This window comes from Sander lucioperca, chromosome 9, assembly GCF_008315115.2.
Source record: "Sander lucioperca isolate FBNREF2018 chromosome 9, SLUC_FBN_1.2, whole genome shotgun sequence".
Classification (NCBI taxonomy): domain Eukaryota; kingdom Metazoa; phylum Chordata; class Actinopteri; order Perciformes; family Percidae; genus Sander; species Sander lucioperca.
Window position 1 is genome coordinate 10386981 of NC_050181.1, and position 24696 is coordinate 10411676.

General features: G+C 40.4%; 3 protein-coding genes and 1 pseudogene across 5 annotated transcripts; 2 read left to right on the forward strand and 2 right to left on the reverse strand.

Moving 5' to 3' along the window:
* Positions 1 to 1631: 1631 nt before the first annotated feature.
* On the forward strand, positions 1632 to 5430 carry LOC116046021 (alanine aminotransferase 1-like). Its single transcript, XM_031294132.2, has 11 exons — positions 1632 to 2123; positions 2211 to 2300; positions 2421 to 2529; positions 3249 to 3382; positions 3490 to 3733; positions 3832 to 3911; positions 4010 to 4146; positions 4479 to 4653; positions 4785 to 4937; positions 5068 to 5180; positions 5324 to 5430. Exons 1-11 carry the CDS (start codon positions 2019 to 2021, stop codon positions 5412 to 5414), a joined length of 1431 nt encoding a protein of 476 aa, XP_031149992.1. The 5' UTR covers positions 1632 to 2018; the 3' UTR covers positions 5415 to 5430.
* A 74-nt stretch (positions 5431 to 5504) lies between these two features.
* Positions 5505 to 14017, reverse strand: dhx30 (DEAH (Asp-Glu-Ala-His) box helicase 30). 2 transcript variants are annotated; one of them, XM_031294131.2, is made up of 21 exons: positions 13932 to 14017; positions 13551 to 13593; positions 13308 to 13493; positions 12999 to 13135; positions 12783 to 12893; positions 12399 to 12668; positions 11705 to 11854; positions 11461 to 11613; positions 10613 to 11074; positions 9586 to 9969; positions 9405 to 9483; positions 9204 to 9308; positions 8935 to 9110; positions 8644 to 8850; positions 8451 to 8532; positions 7951 to 8144; positions 7663 to 7822; positions 7404 to 7561; positions 6992 to 7095; positions 6766 to 6905; positions 5505 to 6169 (listed from the first exon to the last, which is right to left on the reverse strand). In XM_031294131.2, the coding sequence occupies exons 1-21, from the start codon at positions 13989 to 13991 to the stop codon at positions 5916 to 5918; spliced, it is 3615 nt and encodes a 1204-aa protein (XP_031149991.2). In that variant the 5' UTR covers positions 13992 to 14017; the 3' UTR covers positions 5505 to 5915. The 2 variants fall into 2 exon arrangements, with proteins under 2 accessions (XP_031149991.2, XP_035861302.1); XM_036005409.1 differs by lacking the exon at positions 13932 to 14017 and having other exon boundaries at positions 13551 to 13655.
* Positions 14018 to 14634: 617 nt separating this feature from the next.
* Positions 14635 to 15540, forward strand: LOC116045406 (annotated as a pseudogene).
* A 10-nt stretch (positions 15541 to 15550) lies between these two features.
* wrnip1 (WRN helicase interacting protein 1) lies at positions 15551 to 24479 on the reverse strand. 2 transcript variants are annotated; one of them, XM_031294136.2, is made up of 7 exons: positions 23605 to 24477; positions 22423 to 22617; positions 21353 to 21591; positions 19706 to 19926; positions 17415 to 17570; positions 16507 to 16586; positions 15551 to 16382 (listed from the first exon to the last, which is right to left on the reverse strand). In XM_031294136.2, exons 1-7 carry the CDS (start codon positions 24274 to 24276, stop codon positions 16101 to 16103), a joined length of 1845 nt encoding a protein of 614 aa, XP_031149996.1. In that variant the 5' UTR covers positions 24277 to 24477; the 3' UTR covers positions 15551 to 16100. The 2 variants fall into 2 exon arrangements, with proteins under 2 accessions (XP_031149996.1, XP_031149997.1); XM_031294137.2 differs by lacking the exons at positions 15551 to 16382; positions 16507 to 16586 and adding an exon at positions 16602 to 16714 and having other exon boundaries at positions 23605 to 24479.
* Between the last annotated feature and the right edge of the window lie 217 nt (positions 24480 to 24696).

The window sequence follows — 24696 nt, forward strand, 5'->3', positions numbered from 1 at the left end:
GGAGATGGAGTGGAGTTTTTGTATGTGTGTGCATGCATCGCCACACACAACTTTTGCATTCATTCACAATATGTTTGTTTGCAGTCCCATGCATTACGTTTTGTTTTGTGAGGTTAGCCATACATATATTATCAATATATTCACCATGTCGGTGGTTTACCAAAATGATTAAGTTATGGACAATGTATTGGGGAAAACAAGCAACTAAATACCATCTACACTATATGCATAACCTTCAGTACTGAATTCTAAAAAAAATAAATAAATTGATTGACCTTCGTCACCGGTCTGAGCCATGCTCTGGAATGGAAAAAAACACAAATACAGGGAATTTGTATATTTCAATCCACTATTGAGGGGAAATATAATAATGGCGATGTGCATTAAAATCGGTTGTTTGTGTACCATGGTAGCCTATATGTTTGATAGCATTAAGCGAATTGTCTTTCAGTGTAAGAGAGAGAACGTTTCAGCTAACTTTGGCTATTAGCCTACATTAAATTATGGCTCATGCGTTTAGGCTACTTGACACATTCATCAATTCGTTACATTTGTTTTCGTCTTGGCATGTTAGCTGTAAACTCGGGGCACTGTATTTTATTCATCCGTTTATTATCACCACTCACCTCCACACAAGCCAAGAAACACCGAGAGAGGATGATGTGACCTTTGCGAAAGACACGTGGATGGAGGGAGGTAGATTTGTGTCAAAACAAAACACAAATCCAGAACTACTAATTAAAAGCACTAAACTAAAAGTTATCTTTATTAGCAATTCTAACAAACAACTTTGCAAATTAAAAAATCCTAAAACAATCTACATATTTTATCTAAAACAAAACAAGATGTTTTTTGATGTTTTCAAAGACAAAGACATCAATTATTCTAAATAAACATAGTTAAACATTGAGAAATATTCTCTCTCCATTAACCACATGCACACACTTGTCAATGTCTGACTGTCCCGAGACAGTATCTGGGTGTCACGGGACAGTCATGGAGTCACAGGACAGTGTACAGGACAGTGTCTGGGAGTCACAGGACAGTGTACAGGACAGTCATGGATTCACAGGACGGTGTACAGGACAGTGTCTGACTGTCCCGGGACAGTCATGGAGTCACAGGACAGTGTCTTGGAGTCATAGGACAGTGTACAGGACAGTCATGGAGTCACAGGACAGTGTCTGGGAGTCACAGGACAGTGTACAGGACAGTCATGGAGTCACAGGACAGTGTCTGGGAGTCACAGGACAGTGTACAGGACAGTGTCTGGGAGTCACAGGACAGTGTACAGGACAGTCATGGATTCACAGGACGGTGTACAGGACAGTGTCTGACTGTCCCGGGACAGTCATGGAGTCACAGGACAGTGTCTTGGAGTCATAGGACAGTGTACAGGACAGTCATGGAGTCACAGGACAGTGTCTGGGAGTCACAGGACAGTGTACAGGACAGTCATGGAGTCACAGGACAGTGTCTGGGAGTCACAGGACAGTGTACAGGACAGTGTCTGACTGTCCTGGGACAGTCATGGAGTCACAGGACAGTGTACAGGACAGTGTCTGACTGTCCTGGGACAGTCATGGAGTCACAGGACAGTGTACAGGACAGTGTACAACAGGACAGGACAGTTTTTGCTGCCACTGCTTCTCCCATTGTCTTCTGCACATGGCAAACTGCAACACAACAGTCTCTTTTTCAATATAAGATATTTTTATGTTTTACAGTAAATCTCTTAAGGAAAGGTTGAAATAAAATATAAGACTAACAGTGCAGGGACTTTAGAACAGGAGTGATGTGAGTTGTTTGCTTTGTGCAAGTTATGACTGTAACTGATTTGTGAAAGTAAACAAAACTGCACTGTTTGTTAATAAGGCACAAATTACCACATATCTTCCATGTTTATCTTTAACTAGAAATCTACATGCAATAACTGAACTTGCAGCAAGTTGGCGAGCTCAACACAGTTCAGCTCAGCACAGCCGCTGGTCTGATAGAAGTGAAGAGGAATTACAGAAATGAATGTCCTGCAGGAGATCATTCCAAATGTGAAGAACATGAAGCAGTTACAGAATTTAGTCCTGGCCAGACGAGCAAGCCAGATCAAGGAAGAGCTCAGACAGGTAAGTTAAAAAAAAACGTTGACATATTTGCAATATTGATTCTAGAGTGAATTTTCCAATTTGTGCTTTAAATTCACCTGTTCACAGAGAGTGAGAAAACCTTTCAAAGAAGTGATAAATGTCTCCTGGGGCGACGCACACAAGACAGGCATGAAGCCTCTGTCATTTGTCCAACAGGTAATATGACCTATAAAGTCTACTCATCTTTAAGCTGTTTCCTATTAAAACACCATTTATTGTAATGCATCTCCTTTTGACTAAAAAACATACTTAACTGTGTGTCTTCATACTTTGCAGGTTCTTGCAGCATGTCTTTACCCTCAGCTGGTGAACAGCGACAGACTGCCAGTGGGCGTCAGACAGAGGGCTCAGAGTCTGCTGAAGGGTTGTGATGGAGGTAGTGTAGGTAAGGGTAGTCTATGTGGTATTATTACAATGACAATTTTAAAGATTCAGCTCACTCAAATTACAAAAGAATTTCTTCTTTTCTACTGACATTTCTACTGGTATCTTCCCTCAGCAGATTGTATTGTATTTGTATCATTTGCTAATGTTTTAAGATATTTGTCTCCAAGATTTCTGGATCATTTTAGGTGAAAGTGTGTGTGTGTGTGTGTGTGTGTGTGTGTGTGTGTGTGTGTGTGTGTGTATGTGTATGTGTGTTTTACTTTTTGGTTTGCATATACACTAAGTTAATTTAAGTTCATAAATTACAAGGCCAAACATTTCATTGTTCCAGTTTATCAAATGTTATAATTTGTCGCTTTGTCATTCATTGTAAATTAAATGTTTTGGGGTTTTGGATTGACAAAACAAGCTATTTGAATTGCAACTTTGTGCAACTCTGGCAGTGTAGGTATGTAAGTATAAGATAATTAATAAATACAATATACATACAAATGTATGGGAGTATATTATATAGAGTTAATACTGTATGCATACAGTATATGTAATATTCACACACTATAATGATAAAATAATAATAATACCATATGAAATATATGTAATAGAAATAGAAAATAATACAATGACATAGCATAGAGATAAAATTAAAAAAAACAATAATAATAATAATATCACACTGCTCTACAGTGTCATCTCACCTTTCCTGTGTTCTTCCTTCAGGTTCTTATACTGCAACAAGGGGTATATCAGAAAGAGTCCACAGAGTCTCTGAATTCATAACGAGACGAGATGGCGGGGCTCCATCTTACCCTGAAAACATATTCATCAGCCCCGGCTCACAGTGGGCACTCGGGGTAACAGACAGTATTACTGACAATCGGTAATATTATATACTGTGTCTTTTCCTCCTGTAGATTATCATCATCTTAAAGTAAACCCAATGTTTTCCTGTGCTTATTAGAATATTCTCAACGTCTTGGTGAACAGTGAGGCTTCACACAGAACAGGTGTGCTGACTCCCGTGCCATGCTACTCCATTGCCCTTATGTCCATAAGGGGGCTAGGAGCAGTTACCGTTCCCTACAACCTCAATGAGGAGCAGGGCTGGGAGCTGCAGGTGGAGGAGCTGCATCGAGCGCTGGAATCTGCAAAGGGAGTCTGCAACCCTGTAGCTCTGTATGTCATCAACCCTGGAAACCCTGCAGGTAGTAAAACCTCACCAGAATGGACATCATCGAAGTATATTTTTTGGTTTCAAAAAATATAGTATTACATGGTTGTTTTCATGCCATGTTGCCTGTAGGTTATGTTCAAAGCAGGAAATCAATTCAAGAGGTGATCCAGTTCGTTTCAGAGAAGAGACTCTTTCTTCTGGCTGATGAGGTGCATGTCTTAAAACATTGTCCTCTATTCAGAGATATTCATAAACACTAACAAATGTGTAAATGAACACTTGCATATCTGTGTGTTCTCCTTCACAGGTCTATCAGGACTGTGTTCATGGGGAAAATAGTGAGTTTGTCTCTTACAAAAGGGTTCTGGCTGAGATGGGTCCTCCCCTTTCAGACACAGTGGAGCTGGCGTCCTTTCACTCAGCATCGAAAGGCTTCATGGGAGAGTACGTTTTCAGTCCTGAAGAGTATCTAAAGTTGTGCTAGGTGGTCCACACAAAAGTTGCAGAAATGCAACTTAAGACAAAGGCTCAGTTGTAATTCAGACAAATCAAAACAAACTTGACATAGAAAGTTAATTCTTGACATTGAAAAGAGTAGTTAGCAAAATATTCTCACCACAAGATCGATGAAACAAGAAGTCCTTAAAGTGCTCTGAAAAACAGAAATTTCAACAGCTAGAATTTACAGGACAGCTGGGCAAACTGCTGTGGAAGATTGTGTGATTTGACCGAAGCTTCAGAACAGCTACTAACTGGACTCTTCTCTCTCCTACCAGGTGTGGTCTGCGTGGTGGATATGTGGAGCTGGTAAATCTGGACCTCGCCGTTATGAAATACATCTACAAACTGTTCTCGACAGATGCCTGTGCACCTGTGTTGGGTCAGTTTGCCCTGGATATGATGATGAAACCTCCACAACCAGGAGATCCCTCATACCCACTTTATAGTATGGTGAGAACACAGATGCAGTTTAGATTATTATTTTGCAGGATGTCCAATAGCCTGCTTTTCTTAAGCAACTGGCATTACTCTGACCCAGTTTGATTTTTTTTTTTTTTTGTTCTTGCCCTTATCTTCTGCAGGAGACACAACACATCAGGACCACGCTGGTTCATAACGTAAAGAGAGTCCTTGAGGTAGTAAACAATCTGCCGGGTTTCTGCTGTCAGCCAGTGAAAGGAGTATTTGCGTTCCCCAGACTGCATCTTCCACCTAAAGCCATTCAGAAGGCCAAGGTTACAATACTATCTCATAGAACCGAGTATAAACCGCAAAACCAGAGCAATAGCATCATTAAAAGAATTGTCACATATCTGGTGCATCAGTCATACAATATTTTACACCTGGTTATGTTTTTGCTTTTAGGAAATGGGAATGCAACCAGATGCATTCTACTGTATGAGACTACTAGAGGAGGCTGGTGTGATTGTCAGTCCTGGTTGTGACTATGGACAAAAGGAGGGCACCCACCACATCAGGTATAATACATCATAGATAGAGCATTATTATACTGAATTCAGGCTTCACTATGCAAAAAGCATGCTTTCTAGTAAATAAGGATATATATGAGTAATAAGAATAATTTGAAATAGTTACCTTTAGCCCTTCTTTCTTTCTGCAGATTTTACATTATGACCCCTGAGGACACGATGGAAGAAGTACTGAGACGCCTGTCTAGCTTTCACACACAGTTTATGAAGGATTTTTCCTAAGCACTTTTGTAAAATGAGTTCTCTTTTCTCTTCTCACTTCCATTCAGCTGCAGTTCAAAAATTCATTAAAAACAATAGGATCCATTTTCCTCATGTTGGCATGTGAATATTTATTGCAATAAATAGAACATCATTTATTGCATGCAGTCTGTTTTATTGACCTTTGGCTAATGATTCTTTTGAGTAAAATTCAACTTCTGCTTTTCAGAAAGCAGATAACCATAATAAACCACAGTCCAAAAGTCAAACCAATAGATTTCCTCACACCATGAAGGAGTTCATCATTTGCCTCAACAATAACTAGCATACAACATACAGTCCACTGTGGATTTCTGCTCTTCAAGAGTCCTGATTAGATAAACACATTAACTACAGACTCAAGTTCTCCAACTTTCTTAAAAAAAAAAAAAGAAAAACATAAAAATGACAGACCATCATTCATTGGTTCCTTTGTACCAGCCAGCAGATCCAACGTAAATGTGTAGAAAGTGCTCAATGTCATCAATCCACCTCACTGTCACTGTTGTGAGCAAAAGGGTTCAAGTCTGTATTGTTGAGCAGCTCTACGAGTAAGGAGATGAGCTTTCCGTCTTGAGAAGAGTTGGCGATTGCGTTTGTAGGATTGTTGAGGTTGCGGTATAGCATGGTCTGAATGGAAGTGCGTAGCTCCCACAGCAGCTCCCAGGTCCCAACGGACAACTCGCAGCGCACCAGAGAGCGTCCAGAAAACGATACTTCAACTCGGTCTCCGTTCACTGGAACATGAGAGAAAGGACAGAGAGTCATTCATGAAAAGAGGATTTACAGCAAGTCTGAGACTCACCATTAAGAGGGTAATCATATTTGCTATATAGGAGGTGCACCTCTATGTACAGAAGTGAGGAAAGAGAGTGAAAATAACACTGATGTTAATACTGCTTGATTTTTGTTCATTTGTTCTTCCTTATCCTAATAGCTAGATAAAGTAGGATGTAAATTGGAGTAGTATTTTTGTATTATTTCAAATGTGTTTGATTTATCTTGTTTGATTGATTTAGATGTGGTAAAAATTGGGGGTAGGATCTATCTATCTATCTATAAAGTTTGAATATATTGAATGAAAGTCTGAGTGTATGGAATGAAAGTCTGAATATACTGAATGGAAGTCTGAATTTATTGAATGAAAGTCTGAATATATTGAATGAATATATCATTCAGAAACCGCTAACATGAACACAATGTCAGATTGAATAATGCAGTGAAATGAAATTGCGTTTCAGTCCAATTATAAGAAAAAGGAAAAATATTTTGCCCTCCAATCCTTCTCCCAACCACCTACAAACACACAGTGCCTGAAACAAAACTGTCCTACCTGTCTCTGAGAGATCACAGTCTGTGAGCAGCAGCAGGGCGAGTGGATGAACTGTAGAAGAGTCTCTGATGAAAACATTCCCGTTGGACTGGATAGCGCTAAAGAAGGTCAACCAGCGACTAGGGAGATCTTCTTTTCCCCTACAACACAAAGGAGCACAATCATTTTACATAGGCACCATGAAAGTAAAAACCTGCTGCAGTTGAATTTTGGAGCGTGTTCAAACCTGTTCACTGAGGCGCGGTGAAGCAGTACGGGCCCACTGAGTGTGCGGAAACATGTTCTGTTGGGGCGAAAGCGCCCTCCTTTGGTCACAACACCTTTCTTCACCTGAGAGAAAAGTAAGTGTTTTCATCCATGTGATGCTGGAACATTTAATGTTGGCTTTGACCCAAACAGGTGCAAGTAGCCTTTAGAAAGACGACCATAACAAACGCTGGATCTAACTTGAATATAATAAAATTATATTTGCAACTTAGAAACAACTTCACCACAAGACAATTGGAGACAATCCTCCACTACTACAGGAAGAGCCAATATTTAGATCTCACAACTCTGGCTTCAACCTTTGATGGAGCACAGCAGGAAATGGACTGTACAGAGTAGGATTATAATTAGACTCCTTTGTTGCTATGTACCTGAATAAGGTTGGGATAGAGTCCAGCCAGGAGTACAGCTTTAAGCAGCTCATCTTGGTTGCTGTGCTCGTTGTAGAGAGAAGTGTGACGCTGGCACTCATTGGCGCGAGACACCAGCTCCGCTTCGTGCAGGTTCTCGCTGAATTGAGAGATGAGACCTGCAGCACGACGGCACAACAGAAATCGTTTTGTGAAGTGTAAAAAAATTAAAAGTAGAAGTAGTGATTTTTAAATTACAACAATGTACTGACAAACTAACCATTGATGAATCGAAGGCTGAACTTGGACAGTGTGTGTTTTTCCAGATATTCATCCCTGTCCTCTCTGTCCCCATCCTGCTGAACTCTCCTCCAGCCCGATACAGCTCTGATGAACACCAAATAGTCGCTGAAGCTGGAGCTGCTCAGAGCATCTTTCACCTGGGACAAACAGAACACAGACGACTGAATGATAACCAATCACTACGCGTTTACACTTTGTGCTGCTGTACAAAGTCAGGTATGTTATTTTACAACCACGTGGATCAACAGGTGGGTGTTGTTCTCACCTTGTTAACGAGAGCTCTGTTCTGCAGGCTGTTGTAAAAAGGGTCTCTGGTCAGACAGGCAGCTACAGACAGCATGGGCAGAACACATCTGAACATGGCACTCAGGACCAGCACTTTGCCCAGACGAGGGTCACACGACATGCAGGCGACGCGCTCTCCTAAAGGCGTTAGGGTTTCTGTCTTGTCCAGAACTCCTACAAAAGTAAACATTGGCACTCATTTTGTTTAAAGAAAGTAGTAGTTGTTTATTCAGTCATCATAAAACAATAATTGTAAACATATCACAGTGTAAACTCAGTAAATAGTGACTGCAAAGGCTTTAGGCTGAAGCAAAAGCTTAAATGTCTGTCCTATGTTCTGATCAATTATATCTACCCACATCAAAGGAAAAGCAAATAAAGAAACCAAAAGAGAGTTTGTAAATTAAAACCCTCTGAGGTCTAAGGGACACACACACACACACACACACACACACACACACACACACACACACACCTCACCAATGTCTTGTAGATTTTGGACAGCATCTCTCACAGCTTTTTGCTCTGGACTGTCCAAGACTTGTGATAAGAAATCTACGGCCTCCACACACACACACAAAATGATGATGATTATTGATAAATGTACATCACAAATACACAAAATAGCAGGTTTAAAAATAAACACCAAAGCCACTGTTTTTTTTTTCAATACCTTGCAGTTAGGACTGTGGATTTTGGCTTGCACTACTAAACTCTCCAGCGGGGTGCGCAGGATCTCAGGGATAGGGAAGGGAGTCATGGATTCCAGCTGCTTCCGTGGGAACAGATGGTAGGAATGTCCTGGCTGACATCGCCCTGCTCTCCCTTTTCTCTGAGTGACATTGGAATGAGATATCCAAACTGTGTCCAGACAGGAGACCTGGAAAACCAAAATGGAACCGATTGGATTATTCTCCAATACAACAAATCACAAGCTTAGAGTTTGGCTTACGATGAAACTGACCTTAGTCCGTGGGTCATAATTTTGTTCTTTGTGAGTTCCTGCATCCACCACATGGACAATGTCATCTATAGTGATGGAGGTCTCAGCAATGTTGGTGGTGAGGACAATCTTCCTCTGGCCCACTTGGGGGCGCTGGAACACTGCCTGCTGGTCTGCTACTGATAAACTAGAGTGCACTAAAAGAAAAAAGGGACAATGAATCGTAAATCCGATCTCTACATTTGGAGGACAAAAGACCAGTCTCTCTTAATCTGCCTGTGCTCCCTTACATGGTACGATCATCTGTGAGCCTGAGGAAAAGTGGCGCCTCCCCTCCAGTTTCTCTTGAACAGCCCTGATGTCCTGCCATCCAGGGAGGAAACACAACACTGCACCTAAAGCATGAGGGGAAAGAATTTTTGACAAAGACATCATCTTAAACACTGCTATAAAAACATGGGTGAGAGTAGGAGAGTTAGTCTGTTAGTTACCTGGCTCTCCATGTCTGTCAATGTGCTCGATTACATCAGCTATTAAATCTATATCTGGTGCAACATCGTCTCTTCCTCCCTTAAACGAGATACAATTCAGAAGTCAGACACAGGACAAGAGAAAACAAACTTATGCACAGGACATACTAAAGTGGGAACACATTACAGACTCCAGTCTCACCTGCTTGTCTGTCTCCACTCTCTTTTGGACTGGCAGTGGGCGTCCCATCTCTCTCAGCACATCCTCCAGGTATCTGTCCCTCACTGGGTGCATGAATCCAGGCACCTTAACAATTGGGCAGCCCCCAAAGTAGTGGGACAGCCTCTGCTTGTCCCCAGTAGCGCTCATAAGCACCACTCGTAGGTCAGGATTCTCCTTTAAGCTGGAGCGCAGGAGAGCCAGCAGCAGGTCCGTGTTAATGTCCCTCTCGTGAACCTCATCCACCACCACATGGCTGATTCCCTTCAGGGACGGGTTCGACTGCAGCTTCCTCAGCAGAACACCCACTGTGAGGAAGAGTAAGGCTCCTCCGCTCTGCTCTGGTGGGCGGCTCTCAAGTCTCACCTATGCACAGAAAAGAATTACTTACTTACTGTACAAAAACATAACAAATATTCAGATTTATCCACTAATGTGAATAACCATAACAATAGCATAACAAAAGGAAGGAACAAGCTCTACTAGTCACATTTATATTACGCATCTTGAAATCTTTTAGGGTGCTACCAGCCAGGAGTCTAAAAGGTAGACATGGTACCATTCATTTGGGTTAAAGGTTTTGCTATTTCTGCTTCTGCAAGCTCTACTTTTATGCCACACTACTACTACTACTACTACTACTACTACTACACAAATCAGCACAGAATAGGTCGTTCCATAGGAACCGTTGGAAAACAGTTTTTGGAAAGTATACCCAATAAGGACAGGAAACCGTTCTGATCTAAAAGTCCAAATGACTGGTGTGTCCAGGTCATCCTGACCTATTAGCTGTGGACATTCTGTGGCTCCAGTCTTTGCACAACAGTTAGGATGCAGAAGTTCATGCTCAGGATTGAGGAATATTTGTATTAACACATAAGCCTATATAGCATGACCCTCTACCACAAGGTGCTCCCTCTAGGGGATATAGCTGATTGTTGCTCGTTATTGACAAAATACAAACATGCAGTAAATAACAAAAATATGTATACTATAAACTTGTATCTACCTGATATCCCACACAGTTTTTTAGAGCTGGACCCATTTCAAGAGCAACACGATGGGCCACGGACACGGCGCTGATCCGACGAGGCTGGGTGACCAGGATGTTGCACTCAGCCCCCTCACCACCTCTCACACACTCCTCCAGCAGGAAGCGGGGGATCCGTGTCGTTTTCCCACATCCCGTTTCACCAGCGATCACAACCACCCTGGACGACTGCACTGCCGAGATCACGCGCTGACGGTGGCCATCGACTGGGAGCTCCACACTCAGCCCAGGGTTCGCTGTCTCCCATTTCTCCTGCAGGTGGGTGCTGAGCCGCCGGGTGTCATGTTCAGACAGAGGTCTGTACAGCCTGCCTGTGATGGCATCTGTCAAGTCCTCCTCTTCCTCCTCCTGGGTGACTGTCTGCTGTCCTCTCGCTTCTTCCTCCTCCCAAAGCTTCTGTACTTCTGTTGCCACCGGGTACTGTTATAAAGATGAGGCATTTGTTTTGACATAACATTGAACTGAACTGAATGTGACAGCTTTGACTAACATTAACTTAGCTATTAACTTTCCTGATATGTTAAATTCCATTTCAAGGTATTGTAAACGGTTTTGCAGTGTTTTGGACACATGGATCTGTTACTCAATCTTGACGTCCTGGATTGCATTTTGTGTCTCACCCGATAAATGATGCAAAACGCCCCCATCAACACAGCCCACTTTGAATTGTTTTAACAGTGCTGTTTCTATCAAGTTCTTCCAAGACCAAAAGTCCACAGATTATGTGTCCACAAACCTTTGGCCATGCACTTACCCACATGATAAGAACATTTCTTCCATCGTCCATACATGAGGTAAAGACTTACCTGTGCGAGGTACTCTCTCATGTGTTCCTTCAGGTATTCCGGAACTTCCAGGGGGAGAGGGCGTCTCTCTCGCTCTCCAGCCTCCCTCACCTTCTCTAGATGGTACTTGGCATGACTGAGCGGGTTATTGTCTTTATCCAGCAGCTCCAGCTCCTGGACCAGGTGACGTGATGCATGTTTTAACACAGCTCCAAACATGTAGGTAAAAAGGTATAATAGTTTTTTTTCACAAAGTTATCCTCACCTTCAGTTTCATGCAGGCAAGAGCTGCAGCTCTCTTCTCGGCGGTCACTCGATTGCTCGCTGTGGCAGAGAATGTCATCTCTTCTGGCCAGTGCAGAGTCAGGTCACACTTCTTTAGCTTTCCTCCTGTTGTTCTGAACTGCATTAGCTCCTGTAAATATATGGATGACATACAGTTTAGTAGGGGTGGGGAATTTCTTTTTAAAAATCGTATGTATTGTGATTTTTTTGAGTCAATTTTTAAAATTGATTCTTTTCCCTTCTTTACCAATTATTCACCTAAATATTTTCTGTTTATACGGTACCGCTGACGGCGACTACATCAAATCCGTTTTCTGACCGAAAGCAGAAAATGCTACAAAACCATGTTATGTAATTCTTTATAAATGAAATTAATTGTCAGACTGACTAACTGATATGTGATGTGCATTCTTCTTAGAGAACAATTAGTTTTTAGAAATGTCTCATGATATATTGTCTCTAGAAGGGCTTTTAACTTTTGTTTTTGTTAAAGAAGGAAAAAGAAAATCGCAATACTATCAAATCGCAATAAATGAAAATCCCAATATGAATCGAAGCCCATGTATCGTGAAAGAATCGAATCGGGACAAAGGCATATCGTCCCAGCCCTACAGTTTAGAATACAGGACTTACAAGCTTAGCTTTTATTGTGAAAAGGGTAAAGAGCTACCAACCCTGATTCTGTTGGATGACGTGGCCACCTGGATGACCCTAGTGAGGAGAGATTTAGGTTGTGGAAAGAGGGAAAGAGCTTCAAAGATGTTAGAGTGGTCTTCTTTGGAAGGCAGCCATTGGTTTCGTTCATCTGCTTTCGCTCTAGACACAAGGACATTCTCTGTCAATGAGTCTTCCTCCTTATCATGAAGGTGGGATTGTAGCCCTCCTGTCACCCTGCCAGTTCTTCTCCCGGGGAGCTGATTATTTGGACCAATGACACCCATTTCCTGTACACAAAGAGAGAGACAGAGAGAAAGGGCATCAAATATTACTACAGATTGGTAAGACAAAATGGAAATGTGTGTCTATACTTTATACAGTCTGAGGTCAATGTAGCTTACTCTGAGCTTGAAACAAGCAGCAGCTGCAGCAAAACGTTCTGCGTCAATCTTTTTGGAGGCAAACCCCTCCTCTTCAATCTTGCAGGGCCACAGCAGTGTGACAGTGGCTTTCTACAGAACCAAGTTAAAAAATACACAAGCATTATTATACGAGACATAAGCTCTCAATGGACATGATATGCCCAGATCTCCCATCTCTATGACTTTTGTTCGTACCTTGACACCCGCATTTTCCGTGCAGCTGTACTGGATGAGCTGGGAAAGGTCGCTGACTCCCAGCGAACGGGAGAGGGTGTTATTCAATAGACCTTTAGGATCTGGAAACTCCTTTAGGAGGTTTGGGCTCACGTTATCTGAAAAGGTAAAAACAAAGGTCACACACACTGCAAGGTCAACGATATTTTATTTGCCCCAAAATACCAGCACGAATGTTGTGTTTTTACACGATGAATGTCCTTGAGGTTTTGCGCTGCTGCGAGCTGTCACCTGTTAGCTAAGCTGGCTAACTGCTAACTCTTCACTCACCTCGTTTAGTCTGTAAATATGATGTCCCTTGTTCCTGAAAGCTTCGTGCTTTTGTCCCATACCACCGCACTTCGCTGCTCCAGTTGGACGCTGTTTTGCTTCCCGTATGAACACATTTGCCAACATTACACAGCGCTCTGAGCCGCACGAGTAAAACACCGGGCAGCGCCATCTTTAAACTACAATTTCTTCTTCTTCTTCTTTTTATTTCCGGCAGACTAGACGCATCTATGGCGTAACAATTTCTTCTTCTGGGCAGCGCGCTGAAGTAGACACCAGCGGCACCCTTTGGCGAGGAGTGTAAATTATTTTATTTATAAATCTATTTTTTCTCTTACTGTAAGTCTTAGCTAGCACTGTTGAAAGTATTCACTTAAAATAATATTCAATAACCTTTAATTAATTCGAAAAAAACTTTAACTTCTTAAAACCGACTCAAACGCCCTTAGTTAACAATTTAAGTAGTTTTTGACTTTCTCCTAATTTACACAATAATATGGAACATTTGTTCCTTTTGTTAAATACCCACATATGCTTTCCAAACTGTATTCATTAACAATTTTAGTAAAGGGGTGCGCGACTTTCCCTTTAATTTACACATTAATTTGAAATGTTTGACAATACCTTGATGAAAAGCCATAATTGAACAAGTAAAGCACATTTTAAGGGGTGCATGACATACATTGTGAATATTTGTCAAATATCTCAATTATCAATTTCCGTCTATATTAACTCTTTATTCATACAGTATGTTTATTAAGGACCCCTTAAAACATCTACATTTTAAAAGCCCTCTAAACCCCTCAGTCTGACGCATTAGATATTGACTTTCAGAGATCCTGTAAATGGCCCATCAGCAAAACCAGATTGCCTTAACCATATTTTACAAATGATTATCTATTTTAAATACTCTCTCTTAATTAGTGCTGCAATAACAGAATACAAAGTTCCTCCTGCCTAAAACCTGGAAATCTTAAAATGTAGAAGCATATATTTGGGCCCTGTGTACAAATAAAACACTAACTCCTGTTCAGTAAAATAATCTTAAATTTTGGTGGGGCCTTAACAGCTGTGGGTCTCTAGGCTTGGTACCAGCTTTCAATTTGTGTATTGCATTGCATTACTGGTATGTCTGAATCTGCACATACTGTACACAGTCTGATTTTTTGCCGTTATCTGACTTCTTTGTTGGTACAGTAGGCTACACAGCAGTTTTGCCACCTGTAAAATGTAAGGAAATCTCCCAGGCTCCCTGAAGTGGTCTGGACTGCTGCCTATAAATACTGTAGGTCTACATGATAAGCCAGTTTGTTTGGACGAATAAGAGATGGAACTGGTACTTGTCCTCCTCCTGGTGGTCACAACGGGTGAGTTCGCATTAAACACATACAGTTACTGTTTAATGAATTGATAAATGAAGTGTGTGTGGTGTACCCAGCTACCAGCCCGACACCAGCCGTGTGGTGAATGGGGAACAAGCCTCCAGGTTTCTTTAGGGTCTTTCTTCCCCACTTGTGGAGGAACACTTATTGCTCCTAACTGGGTCTTGACCGCTACACACTGCATCACGTGAGGAGAAGTTTATTTGTGGCATTTACATCTCAGATAAACAGAATTGGTATGTGGGGTCTTTAATGAATCTATTTTCTTAGAACATTGTTACATTTTCAGGTTAGAGCATTAGTGCGCTAGATATTTACTTTTTAAACATATAAAAAAGCTTTTTATTTTTCAATCCAGATTCCATGCATACAGGGTGGTTCTTGCTGAGCATGACATGAACAAGGAGGAGGGACCTGAACAGTCCATTATGGTGGCAAAAATGATCATCCATCCCAAATGGAACGACAACTGTGTGTCTTGTGGGTAGGTTATTAATTCTCCCTTCTCAACATAACCACTCCAGCGCTCCAGATCTGTGATGATTAAGAAACACAGTAAACATGCCCTTGAAAAACTCAGAACAGCTGAGTAAATAAAAGTTTTCTAAATAAATACACCATCAAACAAGTACTCTACACAGTTAAATAGACCCTTTACCTTATTACTGATGTTTAATTCTTCGTGTTTCCTCCTATAATGTAGGAATGACATTGCCCTGCTTAAGCTGGAGAAAAGTGCTGTTATCAATGACAAGGTTCAGCCAACTTGCCTGCCACAGCATGGTTCTACTCTCGTCCACAACCAGTCCTGCTATGTCACAGGCTAGGGTCGTCTCTACTGTAAGAAGTGACTGGACAATAAACTGTATAAAGACATTTTAATATTATATTTGTCTCGTTTTTCATCAAAATATATGCAGATTATAAAAAATATAACATTCATGACATAAAGAAGCATGTAGAAGAAACATTTTAATCAGTTTAAACAATATTTGGACTAAAAGGACAGGATAAAGATAAACAAACATATACATATTTACCATTGTAAACATTGGATTATCTTTTAAGGAAATACAAAGACTTTGTATTTTATTGTCATTTATTTCAACAGATTAAGGCCTTTATTTTATGAACATATCTAGAAGTACTGTAAATGGTTAGTATATCCTTGTTCAAAAACAGCTGACAAAAGTCAAATTGGAGATACATTTGAATGTAAAATGATAGTACTGATGGTTTACTGCGAAAAAATCAATTAATGAAAAGATATGTAAAAGTCCTAACTGTAACTTTCAATTTGGATCAGCAGCTACATAAAACTTAGATCATACCCTAACAACTGATCATTTGAGAGGATTGATTCCATTCAGCAGCCTTGGTTTCTAACCTGTTACAGCATTGCAACAGATCCTCATGGGTCGGAAGGTGTCCAGGTAAAGAAGTCGATTCCCTGCAGCTCGTCAGGTAAGTAGTCCTGCTCTACGGTGCCGCTGAAGGCTGGGTTGTATTTGTAGCCTTTAGCGTAGCCCAGTTGTTTCATCAGCCTGGTGGGGGCGTTGCGAAGGTGCAGGGGGACAGAGGGCAGAGGGCCTTTGTGGTTCCTCAAACATGCCTTCACATTAGCATAGGCCTTGTAGATATCCACAGATTTGGGTGCTCGTGCCAGATAGACAACACACTGAGCCAAGATCACCTGTTGAGCAGTAACAGAGGTAAAGACAGTGGGATGTAAGCTGTATGTAGCAGCTATTGTAAGACTGACTGAAAATCAGGTTGATATGACTCCAAACCATCACTGATTGGTCGGGTAAGCCTACCTCACATTCAGGCATCCCGATGAAGTGACAGGCTTGGAAGGCTGACACAGCCTGAGGAAGAGCGGAGGGGTCTGCCATACCTGGGAGAGACATGGGACAAGAGACGGCCGCCGCCCAGTCGGACCGCATTAAAGGATACATTTTCTGGCTCAAAATCTTCTCTCTCTCATTTCTCTTTAAGCATTCAGTTGAGTAAGTATTTTCTCTCCTGCAATAAAATAGTACAAGCTATTTCCATCCAGTGTTCCCATATAACGGTTAGGGACATTTTAATAGGCAATTGGCCAGTCAGGCTATTTAAAGAAAGTGTTTAGTTTCTCACACAACATTACAGTACTGTTGTGAGTGAGAAAGTGCTGTACAAGTAATCATTATACTACTACAACTGCTACGAGTAACTTTGTATTTATATTTTACTCAAAAAATTTTAAAAAAGTGCTTTTACTGTTAATTAGAAACTATTGCAACTAGTACAATATTAGCATAATAAATAACAAAAAACAACAACTACATTACGCATAATAAAACTACATAAATCTACACGTAACTGCTGTCTAACAGAACAACTGAATGAATGAAAAGTGAATTGATAAAACAGAAAAAATAAAAGTTAAAACAGTAAATTAATAACTTAATAAGATTTAAAAGAAGTAACGGATTTAGCTGGTTATGAGCTGGGATTTGGGATGTCAGAAAGAGTCTTTATTGTATCTCAAATAGAGCAACCATCTTAATGATGATGCACAGCCATGCAAAGTTACAAACATGATCAGTAAAATATCATCTAAACCATATAGGTAACCAGAGGGCTGTGGTCTCATTTTTAGAAGTTGTCAACTGCTTATTGAATGATCATAACACAGTAGATGAATAAATGCAGAGATGATATAATGAATCATTTCACCTACCGACATCCTCGCTGGCAAAGCGGACCAATCTGCGAGCCACATAGAGAGGATCCTCACCGCCCTCTAGCATGCGGCCCAGCCAGTAGAGAGACGCATTCTCATCGGAGCCTCTCATAGACTTATGCAGCGCTGAGATACAGTTATAATGCTCTTCACCTTTGAGTAACACACACAAACACACAAATACATGAAAAGAAGACCCATCATTCTTCAGGTGGCATTTCATCAACCATTTTCCAAATATTCTCAATGGTCTGAAGAAACACGCAACATTAAGACTGATCAGACCATATAAAGCCATAATGAAGGGAAGAATACTGTCTCCATTAAGGTCATTTGTTAAGCTGAGGGACAGTTTCATCACCCTGCAAGATGAAGGGAACAGAACATCTCAATCTTTTGGGACAGCTGATGTGTTATGCAACAGGACAGCATTGATGGACAGAGGATGAAACAGTGAGTGGGAGTGGGAGGGGGGGCAGGGTGGGGAAGTGTAAATGTTTGAGGTGGCTGAAACTACAGTATAAATATTGTAACTAGGATAAAAACCTTAAATACACATTTGTTTTATACATTAGTTAGCTAACACAGTTAAGAAAAAAACAAATCCTAGTACTTTCTAGTTTTATGAATGTACAGCATACCAATCCTATGCAGAGTCATAGTTTTATATATAATTTTGTAAGGACACTGAGGCTCTATTTAAATGTGTGTACTGTGTAATACATGGCACTCCTAAGCAACCGTGAGCACTGCTATAAACACCCCCAGGTTTGCATGCATTGTTGAGGTTTCTTTTTATCTCTTATCATTCAACGCATTTCATATGAAACCCTGTGACAGGATAGTGAACACCGTTTCTAGAAAGTAATATGATAGGGCTGTAAAGCTCAAAACCTCGAGTTATTTAGATGTTATTTAAAGTGAAGATATTGATGGCAGGTGTTGCTCAGAAGATTTAAATATTTGGATTTGTAAAATATGTAGCAGTGTGTTAATGTGCAGAAATACTTTTATGAACTGTGTGACACACCCTCTTTTATAATCCTAAAACACGCTTCTTGATTCTGTTAAAGCCATCGTTGTCCCAGGCCTACTATTGCATGAATCCTTTTTAAATGGGCTGAGTCATTGTTTCAAAATTAGACAGATGTCCTCTAATCTCAAACACGTTTTCCAAATTACAGATTAATTTCATGCTATCAGGTGTATTCTGAACAAGGATAGCTCCAGTCTGTCATTACACACATTTTTAAAATTAAAAAAACTGTAAAATGGACAGAAGAAAATTTGGCTAGCCGGATCAACCGCGACCAAGAAAATGATAGCTCAGCGCTGGCTCCCCCCATACTCGCTTTGTATAAAACAGTGGTTGGTGTATTTTCTAGACATAGTTATGCTTGAGCTCTCTACAGCAAGGATTAACAAAGCCAAACCATCAACTATCAGCCTATGGGAAAGCGCAGCAGCACAAATATCAGTCCTAATGTACGGAAGCGTATTACATTCACCATAGAATTTTTTTTTAGACACCTTATCTTGTAATTACGAGATAAGGCGTCTACATTTTGTTTTCTATGGTGAATGTAATACGCTTCCATACTAATGACCTCAGCATCACAAGAATTAAAGGAGAGCGACTAGGCAAGGTGTGATTTCTGTTTTTGTTTATTTGTTTGTTTTTGTTTTCCTCGAGACCGCAGAGGGTGGGGGTGGGACAGGGTTGTTGTTCATGTTCAATTGTGTTTGTCTGTTCTGTAGGTTTAAAAAATATAAAACTAATAAAAAATTGATTAAAAACAACAAAAACTGTAAAATGGATTTTGCAAACAATAGGCTTCCCTGAATTTCAATTTTCTATTAGAGATTAAAAAATGTCAAGGAATTCCCTAAAGTCAAAACAAAAAAAGTTTTTAAACTACTGCTGTGGCCCATAATTGCCACAACATCCAAGTAAATTAGGTATTAAGCTATATATTTCAATATAAAAAAAGGGAAAAAATATTTTAACTTGCTAGCTGCTAATCAGAAATTTTAAACAATACCAAATTTGAAAAAAACAAATGGAATCTTTTTTTTCTGATAGTGTTTCACAGTTTTAGCCATTATTGGTTATACTTAAAGAATAAAAGAAAATAACTGCATGGAAGCACAAGTTTTAGAAGTTACTTTGGTAAATCTATGGTGCCCTAAAGTTGCACAAACCACTTCTCAAATCATTGGGGTTTACAGAGGTTACCTTTGGTTAGTAACAACTGTACAATTGACAAAACAAGTACATCTGGGCTTACCAGCTTTATCATAGAGAATATGGGACCTCTGAAGACCTTCCTTGACGTGGTCCTCCTTCACCAGCATTTCCTGAGAACCATCTTTTCCTGATGGGTTGGGCCGGGCCGAGCTCACCTGAGCCTGAACAGCCAGCTGCAAACTATTGAGTCCTGCTCTCGCGTCACCATCACAAAAGTAGGCGATGGTGTCCAGAGCTTTTTGTTCAATGAAAATCTTTGGCCTAGGAGAACAATAATGTATATCAGATGTACTGTACTGGTACAGTAAAATATAGTCTGTTTTTTTGTAAGAAAGCACATACAAACGATAACATATATTGCATCCCAAATATTAATGTTAAGAGTATTTCTACTTATTTAACTAGTCTGACAATAAGGTAATTGCAGAATTATTATATTACACCTGAGAAAGAAGGAATTCAAGGATACATACTCAGATAACTGTTTTTTACTAGAAAATCTGACATTTACACCAGATATGCTTGCTGGGGACTTCTTCTCATCCTCATCTCAAACTGTCCTTTGCTGATGAGCCCTCTGGAGGATGCCACTGTTTTTAGCTCCTCAGAAACCCAAGTGCCTCAAATGGTGACAAAATTCGACCCATGTGCAGCTCTCTTCAGGTATGCACAGGACACATCATCCATTTCCCTGGTGCATTCCTAAATGCTAGCACTTCAACAATTTTCAGTCTGCTCTGATAACTGCCTAACAAAAACATTTCTCCAATTACAGCAAAAGAACAAACACTATAAATGTGTAGGAAAAGGTACATTAGACTTGAAACATACAGTATTGGTGTCTACCCAGAAATTCTGAGTATAACAGAGTTATAAAATTGAAAAATAGATATGAACAATATACACTCAGTTGCCAGTTTCTCTATTGGGTTATACAATGAGGTGTTTCTGTTATTTACCTGACCCCAATTGATAAATAGGGTGGACAAAATGACAACTGTTAGTATAACGCAATACAATTCAACACTGTACACAGTACTAACACAAGCTACAGCCGTCAAAATGATCATAAAGTTGAGTAAGCACCTCTCTAAAACACTTGCAACAGAAACTGAACATTATAACTTTCATGAAGGTAGGATTTATTACAGGACAGTTGTATTGTATGTTGTATTAACTTTAGTTTAGGTAGGTGTACCTACAGTAATAAACTGGGAACAGAGTGTATTTTGTAATTGTGTTCTAAGCTGTGTAGTACAGGTTACTATGGTGATTTATCCCAGATAAAAGTGAGCCAGCTTCATTCTGGTTCAAACCCTAAATTAGCTGCTAACCCTTTCATCTCGCAACATGTTACATGCCTAGATTTCAGTGCATCCAAAACAAACAAAAATCGGTCACAAATATTTGATCATCTCTCTGGAGTTTATAATCATCACATACCAACTGCAGCCAGCAGTTAAGAACTGTCTTACTGTCTACAACTCATATGCAAATTCTTTTCTGTCAACATATCAGACCAGGCCAGAGCTGAGGGGATTGCTGTTGCTCCAACAACTACTAGTACGCTCCTCCCATATATTATCTAACAACAGGCCTTCCACTCCACCAAAGGAGTTTGAGTTGTCTGGTGACACCCGGCCATGATGTGTGACACTAAGGGCTTGGTCACCAGGGGTGCACTTACTCGTGACCATCTGATTGGTCTTGATCTTTGGGATTTGCTGGATCTCGTCCCAGGACTTTGATCCCCAGTGTGGCTACGGCCCTGTCCAGGATCAAGCCCATCGCCTCTACAGAGAGCTTCTCCAGAACCAGCACCCTGCATCTGCTCAGGAGGGCAGCATTCACCTGGAAGGACGGATTTTCTGTGGTCGCCCCGATCAGAGTCACCGTCCCACACTCCACGTGAGGAAGGAAAGTGTCCTACAGTTACACATACAGAGTGGGAAAAAGAAGAGAGCAAAGCAAACATGGGAGGAAAAAACAACAATGACTACCTCTGAAATGACAAGATATCAAGAGTAAGTATATGTTTCACTATTATTGACCGAGCTGACTTATAGAGATGTACTGTCATGTAGCACAAGGCTACACAAAGTCTAAATATTGTTTTCTACAGTCAACCGTTTGTAAGGTTAAGGAATAGAAAGCAGTACAACTCTAAATAAGCTACTACATGCTGGCAATTTTACTGAAAAAAAGAGGCTAAATCTTAAACCTAGTCTATTTAAAATATTGTGAATGTGTTAGAATGTTACAACAGAAACATTATTTGTGCAACTCATAATTTATGTTCTAAAATTAAATAAAAACAATTAACTGTACACACATTCAGTTTTAGAAACAAAATATAATCTATTATATCCTTTTCTACTGACTCACAAATAATAATATACATTTTCCAAGAATCAAATAAAGGAGCTTGGGTATTGATTGAGAGGGGATTTACTGAGTGTTTATTTTGAGTGAGCGCATTCTCATAATGGAGCAGTTAAGACAGGCTGTGGACAATATTTTTATTTTTGGACAGTCAGGCTAGCCTTTCCCCTTGCTTCCAGTGTTTATGCTAAGCTAAGCTAACCATCTCCTGGTTGTAGCTTCATATTTAACTGTCAGACATGAGAGTGGTATCCATCTTCTTAAAAAGAAAGGGAAGAAAAACTATCTGAAAATACAATCACTGGCTGGATTTTGGAGTTGCAGTCTACAGTACAGACGCTGATCAGAGCACATATTTCTGGCTTAATATTCCACCTGTTGGGATTTGTTGAAGCGGTGAATTTCATCAATGAACATGATGGTTTTCCTCTTGCACAGTCGGAGCTCATTCTGCGCCTGCTTGATCACCTCTCGGACGTCGTTGGTGGACGCGCTGGTGGCAGACAGAGTGACAAAACGAGCTGTTCCCTTCTTTTTACTGGCGCTGGCAATTATGTGAGCCAGAGTGGTCTGAAAGACAAAACACATACAAAAACGAAATATAATTAAAACATGCAATGCCTTTTGGAATCTAAATGGGATACATTATTAGCACCTATTTGGCATCTTTAATCTCCAGTTTTTTCATTTAATTGTCCAGTTCTTATAATTGCATCTACCTTTGAGGGCCTCTGTTAGAGAAGAACTTCAGTGATTTCTGTCTATTCTTTGATCAATAATTATCCTAACATCCTCATAAATACAAGCTCCAAAAATAACCTTTTAAAAGGCTTTAATTGTGAAACATGAGCGCTGTTAGACAATTGACAGAGGGAGCTAAAGTGTTACTAAAGCATGTCGACAAAGTCTAAGTATGGCAAACTGCTGTATGACAATCCACCCCAGTAGCTTGGCATTTCTAAGAAGTCATTAACATGCTGTATTCGGCTCTGACAAAGAACAGTTGCAAGTAACAACCTGGCAGCCAGAGAAGAAATGACTTACTCTTTCAACATGCTGTAAATGTTTCAACTCTCTCTTTATCAAGTGCAAGAGAGTGAAGAGCAATACAAATCTATGCTACTACCATTGGCCCAAACTGAGTACTGCTTATAGGAACTGCTTGTTATACTGTACTACTACTACATAGCGCTGATTTGACATTTGAATCATTAACCAATGTAATTACCTTTAAGACATGTACATTCAAGTATGTATACACAGTATACACGTGTGATGTAGAAACTTTAAACCGCCAGTGCACTGAGTTTACTTTTTAGTAAAGACATGTGTGTAGTAGTTGAAGTGAACAATAAATTGCATATTCATAGATTCTTGATTTTTAGAAGAATAAGTAGATGTACTTTTTTTTTTTTAAACAAGGTCACTTTTTTAAAGCTTGAGAGAAAGCTACAATCAAGCATTACATATAAAACCGAAGGGACATTAGTTAAGGGTAACGTTAGGTGATGCTGCATCATGGATGCTTCATCTTAGTCGTCACCACCCCGTCCTCACCTTTCCGCATCCCGGTGGTCCCCAGAGGATCAACGATGGTACTTCCTGGGAGTCCAGAAGTGACCGGAGGAGTGTTTGCTGGCCCACAACTTTATTTTGACCAAAGTATTCCTCCAGTGTGTTTGGTCTCAGGGTCTCCGCCAGAGGCGTGTTTATCGTTAACAGTGTCCGTGGTGATAAATCAGTGGATGTCTTTTTTTTCAAATTCTGTCCGTTTAATCCAGAGGGCTGGCTCCTCACATTATCTGTACCTGGTCCTGGTTCTGCCTCGCCCAGCAAATTACGTTTAACTCCCTTGTTGACAGGAGATTGTGTACTTGAGACTAACCCGTTCCGTTCACCTTGGACTGAAACTTTACTCTTGTTGGTCTGAAACAGAGAAAACACCGCAGATGACGGTGCACCAGCCATTGAGGAGGAGCTGGCCACAGTGTTGTTGACACCGGGGCTGGGTGGTCCAGTCTCCGCACTATTGCGAGATTTCTTTAAAGGAGGTTCGCTTTCGTCTGTTGCTGACGGACTGCTGTCGGTAACGCTTTTTAGCAGACAAACGTCGAGGTGTCCGTTAATTGTGGCAGGCTTGAAGTCTTTAAAACAAACGGGACATTGCACCGCGTCCGGTGTTGTGGATGTCATCTCATTCGCCATGTTGATTTCTCTTAATACATCCATGGTTGATTCCCGCAAAACTTTTGACCTTTGATCACGTGACGAAACACTGTTTTCATTTTAACCGTTGAAAAGTTGTTTTGCCTAAACGTTAAACCCTATGTCCATATGTGACTTTCCCTTTTAAAAGCTGATTATGACGTTTATTCGCAGAATATGTTCGTTTAACTTTTTAGTCGACTTTCATTTCTTCCCTGCCTGTATAGTGTGCATTCAAGTGCTGATGGGACGGTCCGACATCAGGAAATTTCCTGTCTAGTTTGTGTTTTCGAAACAAATTCTAGGCTACGTAAAGATGGACATTGTTAAATTGGAGTAGGGTTGTTTTTGTTTAACCGTTAGGATGGTAAGTCTGGCTAACGTTGCAAATTAAATGCGACTGTAACATTTTTCTTTAATGGAGGTCAATGGAAGTTTTTTTTC

Excerpts from the sequence above, each read along its gene's own strand:
- LOC116046021 (XM_031294132.2), top strand. The coding sequence starts at position 2,019 with ATGAATGTCCTGCAGGAGATCATTCCAAATGTGAAGAACATGAAGCAG. Across the intron at positions 2,301-2,420 it reads CTCTGTCATTTGTCCAACAG|GTTCTTGCAGCATGTCTTTA; the intron begins GTAATATGACCT and ends CATACTTTGCAG. Across the intron at positions 4,147-4,478 it reads TCGAAAGGCTTCATGGGAGA|GTGTGGTCTGCGTGGTGGAT; the intron begins GTACGTTTTCAG and ends CTCTCCTACCAG.
- dhx30 (XM_031294131.2), bottom strand. The coding sequence starts at position 13,991 with ATGTATGTCATGCACCCCTTAAAATGTGCTTTACTTGTTCAATTATGG. Across the intron at positions 11,614-11,704 it reads TTGCCTGCATGAAACTGAAG|GAGCTGGAGCTGCTGGATAA; the intron begins GTGAGGATAACT and ends CACCTGGTCCAG. Across the intron at positions 7,096-7,403 it reads TCTATCCCAACCTTATTCAG|GTGAAGAAAGGTGTTGTGAC; the intron begins GTACATAGCAAC and ends CTTTTCTCTCAG.
- wrnip1 (XM_031294136.2), bottom strand. The coding sequence starts at position 24,276 with ATGGATGTATTAAGAGAAATCAACATGGCGAATGAGATGACATCCACA. Across the intron at positions 19,927-21,352 it reads GACCAATCAGATGGTCACGA|GCCAAAGATTTTCATTGAAC; the intron begins GTAAGTGCACCC and ends TTGTTCTCCTAG. Across the intron at positions 16,587-17,414 it reads CTTTGCCAGCGAGGATGTCG|GTATGGCAGACCCCTCCGCT; the intron begins GTAGGTGAAATG and ends TGTCTCTCCCAG.